This window comes from Orbicella franksi, chromosome 2, assembly GCF_964199315.1.
Source record: "Orbicella franksi chromosome 2, jaOrbFran1.1, whole genome shotgun sequence".
NCBI classification, from domain to species: Eukaryota; Metazoa; Cnidaria; class Anthozoa; order Scleractinia; family Merulinidae; genus Orbicella; species Orbicella franksi.
The window spans coordinates 12,779,512-12,795,131 of record NC_138146.1 but is presented as its reverse complement, the minus strand read 5'-3'; the positions used below and the strand labels follow the sequence as shown (position 1 = coordinate 12,795,131).

Sequence of the window (15,620 nt, the reverse complement as noted above, 5' to 3'; positions counted from 1 at the left end):
TTACTTTAGAAATATTTTACGTTTTGTTGTAATTTACACACGCATTACAACTTTGTACTCGTGTTACACTTTTCCTGCACTTATCAGTGGCGGGTCCAGACATTGAGCTAAAGGGGAAGGGCCGATTTTGTTTTGCTTGCCCTGCCGGCATCCTTTTGTGATTTCTTTTTTTTTTACCCAAAATAAGGGGGGGGGGGGGGGAGGGGTTTGCCGGGCTCCTCCTCTAGATTCGCCACTGCTTATATTTACAAGAAAGCTACCTTTCTTTTTAAGCCTATCAGAATGCCGGCGCAGTCTAAAAATATTCAAGTTCGTTGTTTGAAACCCGTGTTAATCTTCTCCATCCCTAACCATTCTTGTTCCTTCATGGTTTATTCGTTTTATCTCTTTGGTGTTCTTTTATCTTAGTAAACTATTCAGTTAAAAGGTAATTTTAAACGTGGCCAAAATAACTCGAAATGCCGTGACTGAGCTCCTTTAAGAGGGAAACAATGGAGCTAAACCGCGCTAAAACTCAACAGAAACATACAAGAGATGCACAAAGGAACCAAGGATGCTTTTATTGTATTTCTTTCCCTGCTCTAGTTGATCGCAGCTGACACAACGACGCTACCGTAAGGAGCTGGGGACTCCTCTGATAATTGTAGTCTCTTTTGTTCTGGGTCGTCAAGTGAGGCACTGAGCGATGAAAAACGCTCGAGGCCAAACGTTGCTGCCATAACCATAACCATGCATCAATCGTAGCCGATATAACTATGGGAGGAATCGCTCTGTTTATTTATTTCGTTTATTATCTCATTACCAGCCCCAAAGCTGTTTGTGTTTTTTAATTAATGTTTATTTTTGGATTGAGCGCTATAAGGAAATACTTATTTAGTTAATAATTTCGATTTCTTGTATACGTGATCATTTCCGTCTCTAGACGAATAAATACAGTTTCTATTCAATAGCGCGTGTCATAAACCTTTCGGTATTCAGATCTGATGCTATGTACCTGTAGCATAGATACTCTAGCTAGAGAATAACTTGACGTTGACCGATCTGTTGTTTTTAACAGGACTGGAATGATGTCGAAAATTGTACAGAAAGAAAAAAAGCTCAAGCTCATCAAAAGCTTGACTTGATTGACTGTTCCATTCAATAAATGATTATATCACCACCAGTCAAATAAATTTTCCGTAAGGACAAGTTTGTTTACAACTCAACCCAATCACTCTCACTCACACTAACATTTATTCAGTCATTCTGTCAGAACTTCGATGTTCTATCTGTGGAAGTCATATTTCTCTTATTAATACGTAATCGTTGAGAAATAGCGTCGCTTTGTTTAATATTTCATTGAACAAACCACAATAAACAAAGGGCATCATTTCGAATTTTCGCGTTCTAATATAATGTATACAAATTCTGAAAGGGTTTTTATTTTATGCTGACCAAGTCGTTTCAGTTTGTCTCAGAGGAGCTTGAATGAAAATGTTTCGATTCTTCTTCGTGCTCGCTCTCGCCTTTTTCTTGAGTTCTTTCGCAATATCGCAGAAAAAGTCCCCTAACGAGGTTAGCTTTAATGTTGTTTTGCTGTTATGTGTCTATTTTTTATCAATAAGGACAATTTGAGACGCGTCATGCTTCAATTTAATTTTTTGTGATTTGTCGTTGTTCAGTGTCTGGAGACTCAAAACGTGCCAGCGTGTTTGAAAATATCTTTTAACGAAGATACATAAGTTTACAAAATGTTTTCTTATTAATTATGACAGACTAATGGGACCGAAGCTAAACAAAACCTCTGCGCAATTGCGCCTCAAGTTGTCTGTGGCAAGGATGGTGAGTAAAACTTCCTTGATAAATTACCAAAAATGGAACAGTTTAGTAAGCAAAGGTATTCGCATTTTTGATTGATGTTGGTTCAATTTGACTGCAGACTTTTATTCAATTTTACAGGCAAAAACGGAAAAGATGGACAAAACGGTAAGTTTCTAATAATAAACACAGTTGGCCGGTCGATTTCTTTCCCATAATGTCTCACGGTCGTAATCATATAAGCCACTGCTAGATAATAACATTATATTTTTTGTTTACTCAGGGAAAGACGGGCGCGATGGATTGAACGGTGATGTAGAAGTTTTTCTTTACGATTTGTTTTATTTGAGTTGGGCATCAAGTAATTAAGTTGTCATCTCAGTGAAGCGTAACAATTCAGTTAAACGATTTTGAATTATTGAAAAACGTTGGGTTTTGGCCAGCACTTGTCTTCTTAAAAGTAAATTTAGACAACATTTAAATTGTCATTAATATAAGACAGATACTTTATAAGATTGTCCCGCCTAGAGATAATTATGTTGATACTGACCAGCTAACAACGCATCGTGTAAAAAAATATTTTTACAATAACTGTCTAATTTCTCGCGCGCTGATTGGCTCATTTTTACCATCAATAAGAGTACGGACGGATAAAATTTTAATTTATGCAAGCTTTCAAGTTCAACTCTGAGCTGTCAAACTGTCAACTTTTAAACCAATGAGATTTTATGGACTTTTCAAATAGCCAATAAAAAGGCGAGAAAAGCTATCGACAATGTTCGCGTCATTTTGAATAAAATTCACTTATCTTTGTCTATGACAAGTTTACGGCGTTATTTCTCATCATTTATTCCCGGCGTTTGACCATTTTGGGGTCTTGTTATTATAAAAAATAAATTGACGTCAGTTTTTTAATGCGTCTGCCCTCTTTTTGATGATAAATTTCGTCATAACATTGTCAAAGTTTACTGCGGAACCACTCGCCTGCGGCTCGTGGTTCCACAGCCACTTTGACAATGTTATGACGCAATTTATCATCAATAAGAGGACAGACGCATAAAAAAAACTGACGTCAATTTGTTAAGTGGAACTTCCGCCTTGGTAGGTAACAGAGTAAAGCCAAACATTTTCCAGAGATGTCTGCCCCTGGAATGAACTCGCAAAATTTATTTATGAATTGTCAATTATCAACAGCGCTGACTGAAAAATTCTCAGTGCGGATTCATTTCAATATTTGAGCTGCTTTCAAAGAGCTTTGAGCGTGATTATTTACAAGCCCAGTCGAAATATTCTCCTATAATTACTGTGTAATTTTAGAGAAAAATATGGCAATGACTGGATCGATTAGTTAACTTTGTTTCCTCAAGAGAACTTGGCAATGAGTTGAAGCGATCCCGAGCAAAGCGCTGCCTGGAGATCACGGGATTTGTTCAGGATTTGCCATTTGAGAAGCTCCTTACAATACCGTTTGTATTAAAATTGCGTTTGTCTTAAATTATATATATATTATTTGACATATGATTTCACACAGTTAACACAAAACCACAGTAAGGAGAACATGAAAATTTACTTCCTCAGGAAGAAAGGAAGACACCATGCATGCTTCATTATCGTGATTAATAAAAATTGCAAAGAAATTATTCGTGGACAGCAGAGTCAAATCTGATTATCTCGAGCTCCGCCTGCAGAGTTTGCTTTGCAAATTCATGTTTAAGTGTATCCAAGAGAACAACGTCTCTGCAATCTCACTCCATTTTTGTTTATTTTCTTACCACAAGTAATTGACAGAGGATCTCAATAACAAAATCCTTTTTATGCAATGATACTGATGACCACTGGAAATTTACAGAGTTGTCTACCTGACACATATTGTTATTTCCTATTGGTCGCTATTCAATATTGACAGGGAAAGATGGTCGTGATGGACGTGATGGGACGCGTGGACCTAAGGTTGGTAACATTATGTTCAGAATTGTGATTAGGTCGTAGTAGTGTACTTTTCAACAAATGAAAGGCAAAATTATACATTGTGAACTACCACTTCATCATTTGAGATTTTTAGAACTGGCCTTGTATCCTGTAGTTTTTACATTATATCAAAACGTGTATAATAGTTTTCTCTTTCAAAACGGATGGCCACCTGTATTAGTTCATATATATATATATTTTTTCATTCATCATGCAGGGGAGGAAGGCGAATTAGGGACATGTAACATGGATGGCAACGCTTCTATCAAGGTTGGCAAAGTTTAATCGAAAAGCAAACCTCTGCAATGATTTCCACCTTCTTTTTGATTTAGCATCAAGCATTGCCTCCTCCTCGATCCACTTATCTAATTAGTTTTTTGCTCAAAGAGACAATAAAAAATCAAATCAACGAAGTAAAATCTTGGTACTTCAATTTTTTTTCTTCATTTAAAAAAACATGCAAACAAACAAACAAACAAAAAAGACAAAAAACCTGAGCTTTATCATATAGAGTGATTTTACTAAACCCATGAAACAGAAACTGCAAGTTAGTGTGTAATATTGTCTGCTAATTAGTATTAGTGCGTGGCATACAAAAACAAAGACTAGAAAACAAAAGAATTACTAACTATAGGGGGGTGCTAGAAATTAATACGAAGTTGTGGGTGGTACAATTCCACTTCCTATTTAACGGGTTAAGTAAAACCTCTCTAACAAACGTGATTGCACTTTTAAAGCTTAGTGATGGAAATAAATCAATCCAATTAACCAGAGCTTTTCTGTTCAGCTAGAAGATCATCGACAGCGGTGATTTCTTTGGCAAAACCAGAAACATGTTATCAAAAATTGCCACAATTGTCATTCACAGCAACATATTTTATATCCCCATAAACAAAGTATGTGTCTATATTTCGTTGTATCTCTGTTTAGGGCGAGAAAGGCGAACCAGGACTAAGAGGAAAGGAGGGTAATATTAATACAAAAGTACGTTCCATTGTCCCTCAGTTTAGAACCAAGACTAAGAGGAAAGGATGATAATTTTAGTACAAAAGTAAGTTCCATTGTCCCTCAGTTTAGAACCAGGACTAAGAGAAAAGGATGGTAATTTTAGTACAAAAGTAAGTTCCATTTTACTTTAGTGGAGCATAAGGACTAAAAGGAAAGGAAAGTAAGTTAAGTACAAAAGTAAGTTTTGTTGTCCCTTAGCTCAGACTGAAGGACTAAGAGAAACTTTTGCTTTCCTTGAACCTTGGCTTAGGGGAGCATAGTTGTACCAAAGTACTTTTACTTTTGTTAGTTTAAATATTGTTACTATTAAGTACTCATAATTTTTAATATTCTAAGTTATCCTGGTGTCTACGTTTCAAGAATGTTGGGATATTTTGTATTTTTTGAGATTATAGTATTTTGTCGAATTTCTGTCAGTTGTATTCAAGAAATTGCAAACTCCATCAGAGAAATCAATCAGAGAAAAATGTCAAGAGCAAAAGATACATTTTGTAAGAGTATCTTAGTGACAGAAACGAGACGTCTTTGGCTTCCATCTTTTTTTCTGGTTTAATTAAAAGTAAAGGGCACCTCAATGAACGAAAGCAGATAAATGTTGTTTTTTTCCTCATTTAGCTTATTGAAAGAGGGCGAGCTCAAGAGTACGTTAGTAAAATAAAGTTGCTGAATTATTTTTATGTTTGATTGAGGGTGAGAAAGGATCTATTGGAGAGAAAGGAACACGCGGAGAAAAGGGGCAGAAAGGAATGCCGGGAACATGTGACACGCAGGTAGTGAAACAGAAACCGCATGTATAGAATGAATAAACTTTGTTCTGAGGTTAGGGTAAGGACAATTCTAAATGCTGTGCAAAACAATAATTCAATCAGAAGTAGTCTCCCTTAAATTCCTTCACAATATGCAAACAATTTACTAGGGAAATTTCAATTTGATTACTGCAGACTTGTTAATGACATTCAATGTCAATGACATTCTAGTTGACATTGTCAATGACATTCAAGAGTTTTATTCTCAATTCCTTCATAGCCTGAATTTTAGTCACCAAGGAAATTTCACTTTGATAAAATGCAGACTCGTCAATAACTAATATGTAACGCCCTTATCCTTTGCAGGGATCCTCCTCGTCTTGCAGTGGACCAGAATGTCGTGCTACTAGTAAGTAAAATTAAAGCCTGTTTTCAAGTGCCAACCGTTTTTCGACAATATAAAAGCAAAATCGAATTAAATGATTTTCGATTTTTGGATGTGGTTTCCAGTCAGATTTCACTTAAATACGCACTTTAAAGTTTTGCATTCCGATTATGTTGGATAATAAATTTAATATTTGCGGTTCCGTTTCTTGATTGGTTCCCCCGCGCCTGTTTGTCATGTAACCGGTGCGCGATGACATGTGTGTTTTTGTAATAAGATACCTACGCTATTCGGGCGCGCGTCAATTACGTGAGCTTTAATGGCTTCCCTAACAGTTTTTACAGGCTAGGGAAACCCTACTGTCTTTTGCGACTGCAGTACAATTTAGGGAGTAATCGCGCGAGTAATTTCAAAATGGGACGAGGGTGAAGCGCGAGGGCGATTTGAAATTACGAGCGCGATTACTCCCTCAATTGTACGACACGAGGTCCAATTACTAATTAATCGTATCTATAACAAATTTCGGAATTAAAAAATGTCTCACGAGAACTTCTTTTGAGCCAAAACGTCTGTAGCGCGTTTCCTAAGTTTTGAAAACTGAACGAAACAATGCAAAGGAAGTCATTAAAGCGCTCGTAATTGACGTGCAAATGACGTGGGTATCCAATTACAATAAGTTCAAATTGGGCACTTGTAATTGGACACCCACTTGATCGCGCGCCGACTACGTAACAAATAGACGCACGGAGAGCCAATCACGATCGAGAATTACTTTTCCACCGATTCCAAACAATAAAATTTCGACCGGATAAACACTGAGCTATCCGTCGCGACTGGATCTAATCAACAAATGCAATCAAAATGTAGCTGTTCCCACGGTTATCATCCCAACGCCAAGTCGTGTTAATAAACAAGGAAAATTCCCTCAGATTTCGATAAATGTTACCGTCGAAGCGTTTAAATTCGCCAAAATCTAACGCTGAGAGCACATAATAGCGAAGTGTACGGCGACTGAATGGAAAGAAGTCAAAGAGAGATCCATCAGAGAGACGAGCTCACATGGCCTGCTCACATACTCACATGTTCGCCACATGTGTTATCACATGTCTTAGCATTATAAACGGTACCACTTTACTGGCCGTGACATGCCCCTGCAAAAATCAAGCAGGGTGGCCATTTTGGTGGTTTTTTCGGCCTATAACCGTGCACAGGGAGAACAACTCTGAAGAGCCTTGAGGTCAAAATTAGGTTTGCGTTCCACTTCGTCGAACGCAATTACAAAATTGCCAGGCAAGGTTTAGAGCGAAATTTCTCAATACAATAACCAAGTCAAATACCCGCGATTGTAAGCGTAATTTGTCACCCATGATATTAAAAGGTAACCAGATGGTATACTCGTGAAATTAGGAAATAATTTCACTTGCGTTTTGTAAAAATCACAAAAACTCTCTCCGTAAAGGCTCGGGAAATTAAATGAATTTTGACGAAACGGGCGTGAAATTATCTTCTCATTTCTCTCGTCACCATTTGATTACCCATAGTAATTCGATATCTGCACCATTAGCACGCTTTTAAATTGCTTCCTTTTTATGTTTCTTACAGTCTTTAAAACCTACGGAAAGTGCTGCTGACTTTTTCGCCCAAAAGAACTTCTCAAAGGACTGTTTTTAATGTCGAAATTTGTTATAGCTGCGATTAATTGGTAATTGGACCTCGTGTCGTACAATTCGCCAACCTTGGGCTTCGGCTGATAACCTCTTCCTCGACTTTGATTATTCTGGATATCACAAAAACCTCATCCAATAATTGTTTATAAATTTACAACTAGTGTTGTCGGAATGGTGTTTTAAGATGTAAAGATGTGAAGTACACGCATTGTTGAAAACCTACTTAACATGTCTCAATCAGGTTTTTGTGTTTCCCTCAGGATGCACTGGATTTCGGATTCACTTCTTTGAGAAGGTCCAAGATCTACCAACCAGAGGAGCTGAAGATGTCGAACATTTCACCATTAATGGAAGCGTGTTTCTCGCTTTTGCCAACCATCATGGCGATATTAATAACTACAAGACAGGCTCCATGATCTACAAGATGAATGAACAGACTGGAAAATTTAATTTGTATGAAACCTTGCAAACTAGAGGTGCTACTGGCCTTGAATACTTTTCAATCGCTGACAAACATTTTCTTGCCGTGGCAAATCATTACGACGGAACGTACCTATTTGACTCTGCAGTTTATCGGTGGAATGGACAGCGCTTTGTTGTCGTTCAGAAAATACCCACTAAGGGGGCACATCGCATCATATTTTTTAAGATTAATGGACAAAACTATCTGACAGTAGCAAACTACCATGATGGAGCTACACGTTCCATAAAGTCAGTGATCTACTGTGGAGTAGCGGCAAGTTTAACAGGTTTCAGGAAATACCAACTGAAGGTGCCCTGGAATGTGCTGCATTTGTAATAAATAATGACACGTTTATCGCTTTTGCCAACCATTACAACTCCAAACAGCAGCATGCAGTTCAGTCAACTGTGTTCAAGTGGTCAGGAGGACACTTTGTTAAACTGCAGTCTCTTCAGACATACGGGGCATACGGAGTAAGGGACCGTTCATTTTTTATAAGGTAGGGGGGGCTGGTGGGATTTGGGGGGGGGCATGTGAAAAAAAATGGCTTTCGAGGGGGGGCCATCCCAAAAAAATAAGGGAAAAAGGGGGGGTCATGTGAAATATTTTAGTAAAACTTTAAAATGGCATAATGTTTGAATATAAAAAAAATTGCTATAGAATAAACATAGAAGGCAGAATACAAATTTATTACAAACTCTCCTTCTGCTTTAAAAAAACGTTTGGCGACAAAAAGCATTTGTAGCTACTGAAAAGAAGTATTTAACACTTATTTTCGAATGTAACTTTCACTGGCACTCATCTTCATCTTCGCTGTCGTCGAGTTCTTCGTTGCCTCTTGTGCTGCTATGGGAGTCTCTTTCACCAATGCTGCAAGAAGCAGCAATGCTTTCCGTCAGAGTGTACTCTTCAGGGTACATGAAGGTGTAAACATAATCTCTGACTTCCTGCTCAAGGTTTGTGGTGATTCTGCTTCTTGCAGCATTGGTGAAATAATTCCCTTCCAAGAGCTGTGCGATGTATGGCCCATCTCTTCTAAACAACGACGTGGCAACATCCACAACTTTAATACACTCTTATAGGACGACCGTTCTAGGAGGGTACACAAGGCATTTTGGAAAATCATTTCCTAGCAGGTTTCCAACACAGATTCCATAAACTCGTTGGACGTTGTTTTCAGTCCGCTTCCTCTTTCTTTCATTTGACTTTCTGCGGTTTTCTTTTTTCCTTCTCCTTTTGTTGATGTGCTGTTTGAGTATGCCCTTGAATATGCTGTTATAATTGCTCTTCTTATTTTCTAGTGCTTCCATGTCCTGCGTGACCTTCGTCAACTTAGCTTCTATACATTTGATCTGTTTTACATTAAAACTGTGGGCAAATTCTTCGCCCTGCTTCAAAGCAAGCCAATTGGACTGAAAGAGTGTGGAATCGTGTTCCTTTACATCTCTCAATATGACATTCAACTTTTCCACCATTGCTCTGTGCTCTTTGATGGAGACGTTCAGTTTTCGTCCATCACTGGGCTTCAACTGGTACCCTGGCATGGAAAACTCACTCGCCCTCTCTGAACAGCCATCCGCACTTAGAAAGATTGCTTCTTTTGCTTGTAAGATGTCAAACTGCCTGGATCGTTCAGCTGTAAACCTTTTCTTAAACGACTCGTCGCTTTTGCCATTATTGCGCATTTTGGAATGAGCCTCTTTCATGATGCTCATGTAGTAATGCACTCTTTTCCCGATTGGAAAAGCCCTTCATGGGTATGTTATGGTTTAAATTTAGTTTTGGCTAAAATTTTCAAACCAATTGAATTTTCATTTCTCTTTGTTCTGAATTATGACAATGAACTTGAGACATTGAAAATTAAGAATTTTAAACCATAGATAAATTTAAACCATAACAAGTATGCTAAAATTTATAAAAAGTAATCCACTATTTGCAAGATTTGAGAACACTCATAGCTTTTTGTTCTACCTGCACAGGGCAACATTTATACATGCCTGTCACTAGAGTAGAGGGAAAAACCTTCCAAATAAAGACATCTGTAAATTAAATGTAGCAATGTGTTTCACACAACACATCAACAGATTTCCAGTTTTCTCACAACACTTTGTACTTGGTTCAGTATCATAATGCAGGAGCAAGGAAAGACTCTGTTCCAGGCCACTGTTACTTCCGTAAGATTGAGAAGTTTATGAATGAGCACTATGAGGAGGGGGAGAACTACAGGGAGTTTCTAAAGTTGTCCTGTCAAGAAAAGGAAGGAGAAATTTGTTCTCTTTGTTGTGAATGGACTGGACCACCCATAGAAAGATACCCTAAACCAGTTCCTGACCATTCCTGCCTATCGGAATACCACTACCTCTCCTACCAGAAGACCCGAAAAGAAGGACGTGATCCAGATGACTGGCAGCTAAGGGTCCAAGCGAAGAAAGGGCATGGAAGTGGCAGGCTGGTTTTATCTGACCCAGAGAGCGTTGCTCTGTTTGCAGATAAGTTTATTGTCAAATCAAAGTTTGTGGTGGATTATCTTCAGCATCTTGAAGTGCTGGAATTAAAAAGGAAAAAGAGAGCAGGAGAGAAGGCAAAGTTAAGTAGGGACGCAAAAGATAAATCACAGGAGGATTATCCTTGGACTGAGTTGTGCGAAGATCTAACCAAGCTTAAAAAGCTCCGTGTTCCAGAACTAAACAAGTACTTGAACCACCACGGGCTGAAGCAGCATTTGAAACGCAGCAAGAGTGAGAAAGTAAAGGCAATTGTGAGACATTCATGCTTGCAGCAGAAGAGTCCTCTCAGAGCTGGCCAACCAACACTGAGAAATGCCAGGACATTGACACAAAATGACAACAAGGCAAGTGCTGACAGCAGTGAAACGGATGGAAGTGACAATGATGAGTATAACAGTGATGCCATTGACTCTGGGGGAGAAGATGACTCAAGTGACATCATTCTTGCATTCATCAATTCAGATGAGGAAGATGCCAATGAGAGGCCAAATGCCACACGCTCAGGGCGAGCCATAACTAGGAGATCCGAAATTGACTTCTCTTTCTTTTGATTTGTTTTTTAAACAACAGCTCTCTGTAGTATAGGGATTCTAATTTTGTCTTCATAGTGAGCACAATAACGTGAAGTAGGGGGATAATAGAGAAATATTAAAAAAGTTGAAATCTAAATATTGTTTGTTCAATTTTTTTTTTTGGGGGGGGTCATCCCAAAAAATTACCGCTATAAGGGGGGGCCATATGAAAAAATTGGTAAGCTGAGGGGGGGTCATGCGGTTTTTAAATGGTGCTTCCCAAATCCCACCAGCCCCCCCTCCCTCATAAAAAATGAACGGTCCCTAAACTCTGTTAACATCAATGGCCACACATTCCTCGCCTTTGCTAACTATTACTCTGGAAGTAAATACAACAACGACTCGTTTATTTACAAGTGGGATGGCAACATGTACAAGTTTGTTCTGTTTCAGTCCATTCCTACTCGTGGAGCCCAAGCTTGGCATCCCTTTGTGATCAGCGGTCAAACGTTCTTGGGTGTGGCTAATTTCCACGGTGACAGTCAGAAATACAACATTCAGTCAGTTGTGTACCAGGCCTCTGGAGCACAGTTCATCAAGTACCAAGAGATTCCAACTCACGGGGCACGTGACATGACAACATTTGAGTACAAAGGTCACACCTACCTGGCAGTGGCAAACTCTTATGATCAGAAATACAACATCAACAGTGCCTTGTACAAGTGGGTATAGAGATTGATACAGACGGTCTCGATCCTGGAAAGTGTCCAATAACCTGAGCTTATGAATAGTATCGATATTACCTTTGCTGTGGAAAACTGGGAAAATATGACAATCCTAATAAGGTGAAAAAAGAACATAAAACATGGGTTTGAAGTTGCATGCTAATTTAATAGTTTGCTGGCTATAAATCAAGTCATAGAGATTCTGATCAAGGCAATAATAAAATTGTTCTAGAAACGCAACGCAGTTGCTTTGTTTATGGTTGTGGAGTTTTTACGTTCATCGCTGGTACCATTTTAGTAACCAAAGTAGTTTATGTGACTATATATTAACAATTTTTTAAAGAACTATTTTCGAATGAGTGATTTAATCTTTTATTACAAGTGAATATATGAAAGATCACATATTTGAACCTCGGAGAAAGATATGAAGACGTAATTGATCATCCCAGTTATACACACAACTTAAGCAGTTGTGAAATCAAGCCTGAAAAAAAAAGTCAGGTTTGAACGAGATTCGAACCCATGACCACTGCGATACCAACGCAGTGCCCTACCAACTGTGCTATCAAGCCATCTGGTAGCTCGTAATATTGTTAGTTCGTAATATACCCATAGATGGTGAAGAATACAAGTGAATCAGTATGAAAGATCATATTTTTGAGTTACGAAGAAAGATATGAAGTAAATCTTTCATTAATAATTATCTCGTTCGGAAATCAGCCATGGGTTGTCCTCACCTGAGTGCAGGGACCCTCCTTGAAGGGAGATATCGTTACTGTCACAGCAAAAACAAATAAAGCAAAAAATGCAATGCAGGATATATTCATGTTATTAAACTAGCGTGAGGTCCGTATCCAGGTCAAATTTCTTACAGGTGTATGGACCTCCCCTGCGGCTCGACCATAAACTTGCAAAAAAAGAAGAGGACTATATTTTTCAATGCAGTCCGAACAAGCTAGTTCAATAAAGTATGCATTATAACTGCTCTTTTTAATCTGCTGATGAATTGATGTTTCTCCGCGATCCATTATTAGTAAATGCGCTCCCGAAAGGTAAGCACTTATTTACGTTTCTCGAGTCGCTTTTGTGAACATCTTACTAAAATTGTGCTCAAAACATGAAGGTAAAAAATTTATACTTGACAAAAAACTGTTTATTTTTATGTTTTTCTTTTTAATTTTTGGAATAGAAAAAGCAATTAGCCGAAATTACTTCGTGAGCGATCCATCTTAGCGGTCCGAATTTTGCAATAGGGACCGCTAACAGAACCAATCACAATTCTCCTTTTCATCGCGGACCTGAGTGTTTACCCATATAATAAATTCATTTAGTGTTGTTAGTTTTCCTCCGCTCATGGCGTCATTTTCCTCAGTACATTTTTGTTATTATGTTTGGTTTTCTCATTTTGAGATTTTATTTCCGCCAAGAAAATGTCAATCAACTAACTAAAAGGTTGGCATTGTTTGTGGGATGTCTGACGTTTATGAAATGCTTATTTCGTCCGCCAATTAACAGCTATTTACCAAAGGAAAATTATGGTTTAGCAATATAACGGTCGGCATAACTAGCTGAGATGGAGACACACAATCATTTATTAAGGATTTATCGTGGCTACTAAAGCTTCTCACTGTGATTCTTACAAGATTCATTATATAATCGAAATAAACCAGTGAACTTTCTATTTTTCTCTCTTAGTGAATTCTTAATTAATGACTTTGGGGTCTTCTTCCATATTGTTTTTAAATTGCCCACCTGCCCAAGGAAATAATACAACAAAAATCTACATTTCACACTGGAGTTGAGGCGACATACAATTCAAGATGAACCATCCGTCAGTCAAGAAACTGTCTGAATGTGGGTGTACCTGTCTTCCCCCCCCCTCCCCCCCCCAAAAAGAAACATTGAGTAATCTTCACAAAACTGTGTTGCTTTTGAAATCGTAAATTACCTTCTCTAGTTAAATTGCATCGATTAAATTACATCGCATGGCTTTGTGTTTATACGAAATTATGAATAAAAGATTGAAATAACTGAGAACAACGTTGCATGAAATCAATAATTTCTCTCGTAGGCATCAGAAGAGACAAATGTTTAAAATGTATTTCAATACAATTAACAATATATATTAACGAGTATAGTACAATAGGTCAATCACGTATTGATGTTATTTGTCAATAATAAAGAAAGCCAACATTTGTAAACTACCACAAAGCGCTGATAGCAGGAATTTGTTTTCTAATAACAATTTATAATTTTCATATCCTCTAAAACTAGGAAACTTAAAACTTATTTTCATTCGCGCCAGGTTAATAAAATGAGGTAGCAACTGATTTGCTGTTTCAGAATAATATTTTCATAATTGTTGAGACGAAAGGAAAGTTCAGCGCCCAACATGAAGTGCGAAATTAAGTACAAGAATATATTGATATTAACAACTGGCTCCTTAATGTTTTTCAAAAGCTGTAAGCATTTGAATACGCACATTCATGTTCCTTGTGTTACAACTGAAAAACGAATAGAGTGCCTGTAAATCTACTTTTATAGCCACTTGGTTTGTTTCAGTTCGGATGATAATGTCCACAACTCAAAGCGCAGTCGATATTCCCCGTTCAGCTGCAGCGTTCAGTGCTTCGCTTTCATCTTAGTTCATCAGCTTTTTCGAAGCTTACATATCTGATTACGCTTTAGTTCAATCTCGCGCCAAAATTCTCATCTGAACAAAATGTCGGTATGTTTGATGGGAATTGTCAAAAAGTCGCGTTTGCAATCTCGTGCCTGTCTTCTTATCATTTCCACGTGATGGCTTTCCAAGCCTAACTGAGACTTTTCTCATCTTTTCAATCGATTGTTGTCCTCTTCTTTTGATGCAGCTAATAATTTCGTAAACCAACGAGAGGTAAAGCAGCAAAACAAGAGCTTCTGGCTGAACTCCTTCCATGTCAGAATTTTTCAAGGTTGTTTGCTTTTGAATTTCGTTATTAGCTTTAAAAATTGCTCCTTCAATCGAATTCTTGCCATTCGCCAGTCGTGCTTAATGGCGACCGGATGAAACATACACGGAACCAACAACAATGAATAATAATATGCAAATAACATATGCTTGGAACCGACTTATTTAAATAAATTTTGTCTCGGAAGCAATAGGGTCCTTTTAGCATAGTGAGAATTTAAACTACGCTCCCAGATGTTATGCCTCTCAAATTTACATTATCTCTAACGAAATTAATTTACATTATCTCTTCAGATATTTTGGAAATATATGTTTTATTCGGTATTATATTTGTTCCATGAATTAAAATAAAATCCAACGCCTGGCTTTTCGCTTCACACGTATTGATTATTTACGCGATAATCTTTTATCAATATTTTATCCAATTGCACGTCTTTATTGGAAAATTTACTTGTTCCATGCAATTTTGTCCGATAGTGCTTAACCATAATACTTGCTAACATATTTATACGATGCACATACAAGACACGTTTACTATTAATGACGCATTCATTAAGACCAGCAAACGTCTCAAAAATCTAACTCGGTATACCACGATCAGCTGGTCGCATATAGTTCAAACAGATGTTGAAGAGATCTACGGTGTTACGTTTGTAAATGAATTATCTTAAAATTAGCTTTTTTACTTCTTTTTTTGCTTCTTATATATTGATCCCTCGGAGTATTAACTTAATAAATCTACAACTAGCAACATTTCACTCGTGATTCCGAAAAATACGAAATTGTGAAGAGTTTTTATTTGCCTAAAGAGAAACTCGTAAAACGCGTTTGACATCGTATCGTTTTACACTCTTTGTTCTTAATGGATTTTTACGTCGAAACCTAAGTCGAC

The 15,620-nt window shown here is 37.7% G+C and overlaps 1 protein-coding gene and 1 pseudogene across 3 annotated transcripts; both read left to right on the top strand.

Moving 5' to 3' along the window:
- Positions 1–1,324: 1,324 nt before the first annotated feature.
- LOC145478018 (uncharacterized) lies at positions 1,325–5,846 on the top strand. 3 transcript variants are annotated; one of them, XR_014048175.1, is made up of 7 exons: positions 1,325–1,554; positions 1,755–1,821; positions 1,939–1,965; positions 2,081–2,107; positions 3,704–4,035; positions 4,696–4,749; positions 5,463–5,846. XR_014048175.1 is itself a non-coding variant. In XM_081455903.1 (5 exons), exons 1-5 carry the CDS (start codon positions 1,468–1,470, stop codon positions 3,784–3,786), a joined length of 291 nt encoding a protein of 96 aa, XP_081312029.1. In that variant the 5' UTR covers positions 1,325–1,467; the 3' UTR covers positions 3,787–4,302. The 3 variants fall into 3 exon arrangements, 1 of the variants encoding a protein (XP_081312029.1); XM_081455903.1 differs by lacking the exons at positions 4,696–4,749; positions 5,463–5,846 and having other exon boundaries at positions 3,704–4,302; XR_014048176.1 differs by lacking the exons at positions 1,325–1,554; positions 1,755–1,821; positions 1,939–1,965; ... (1 more) ...; positions 3,704–4,035; positions 4,696–4,749 and adding an exon at positions 4,866–4,883.
- A 708-nt stretch (positions 5,847–6,554) lies between these two features.
- On the top strand, positions 6,555–12,070 carry LOC145470724 (uncharacterized; annotated as a pseudogene).
- The last annotated feature ends 3,550 nt before the right edge of the window (positions 12,071–15,620 follow it).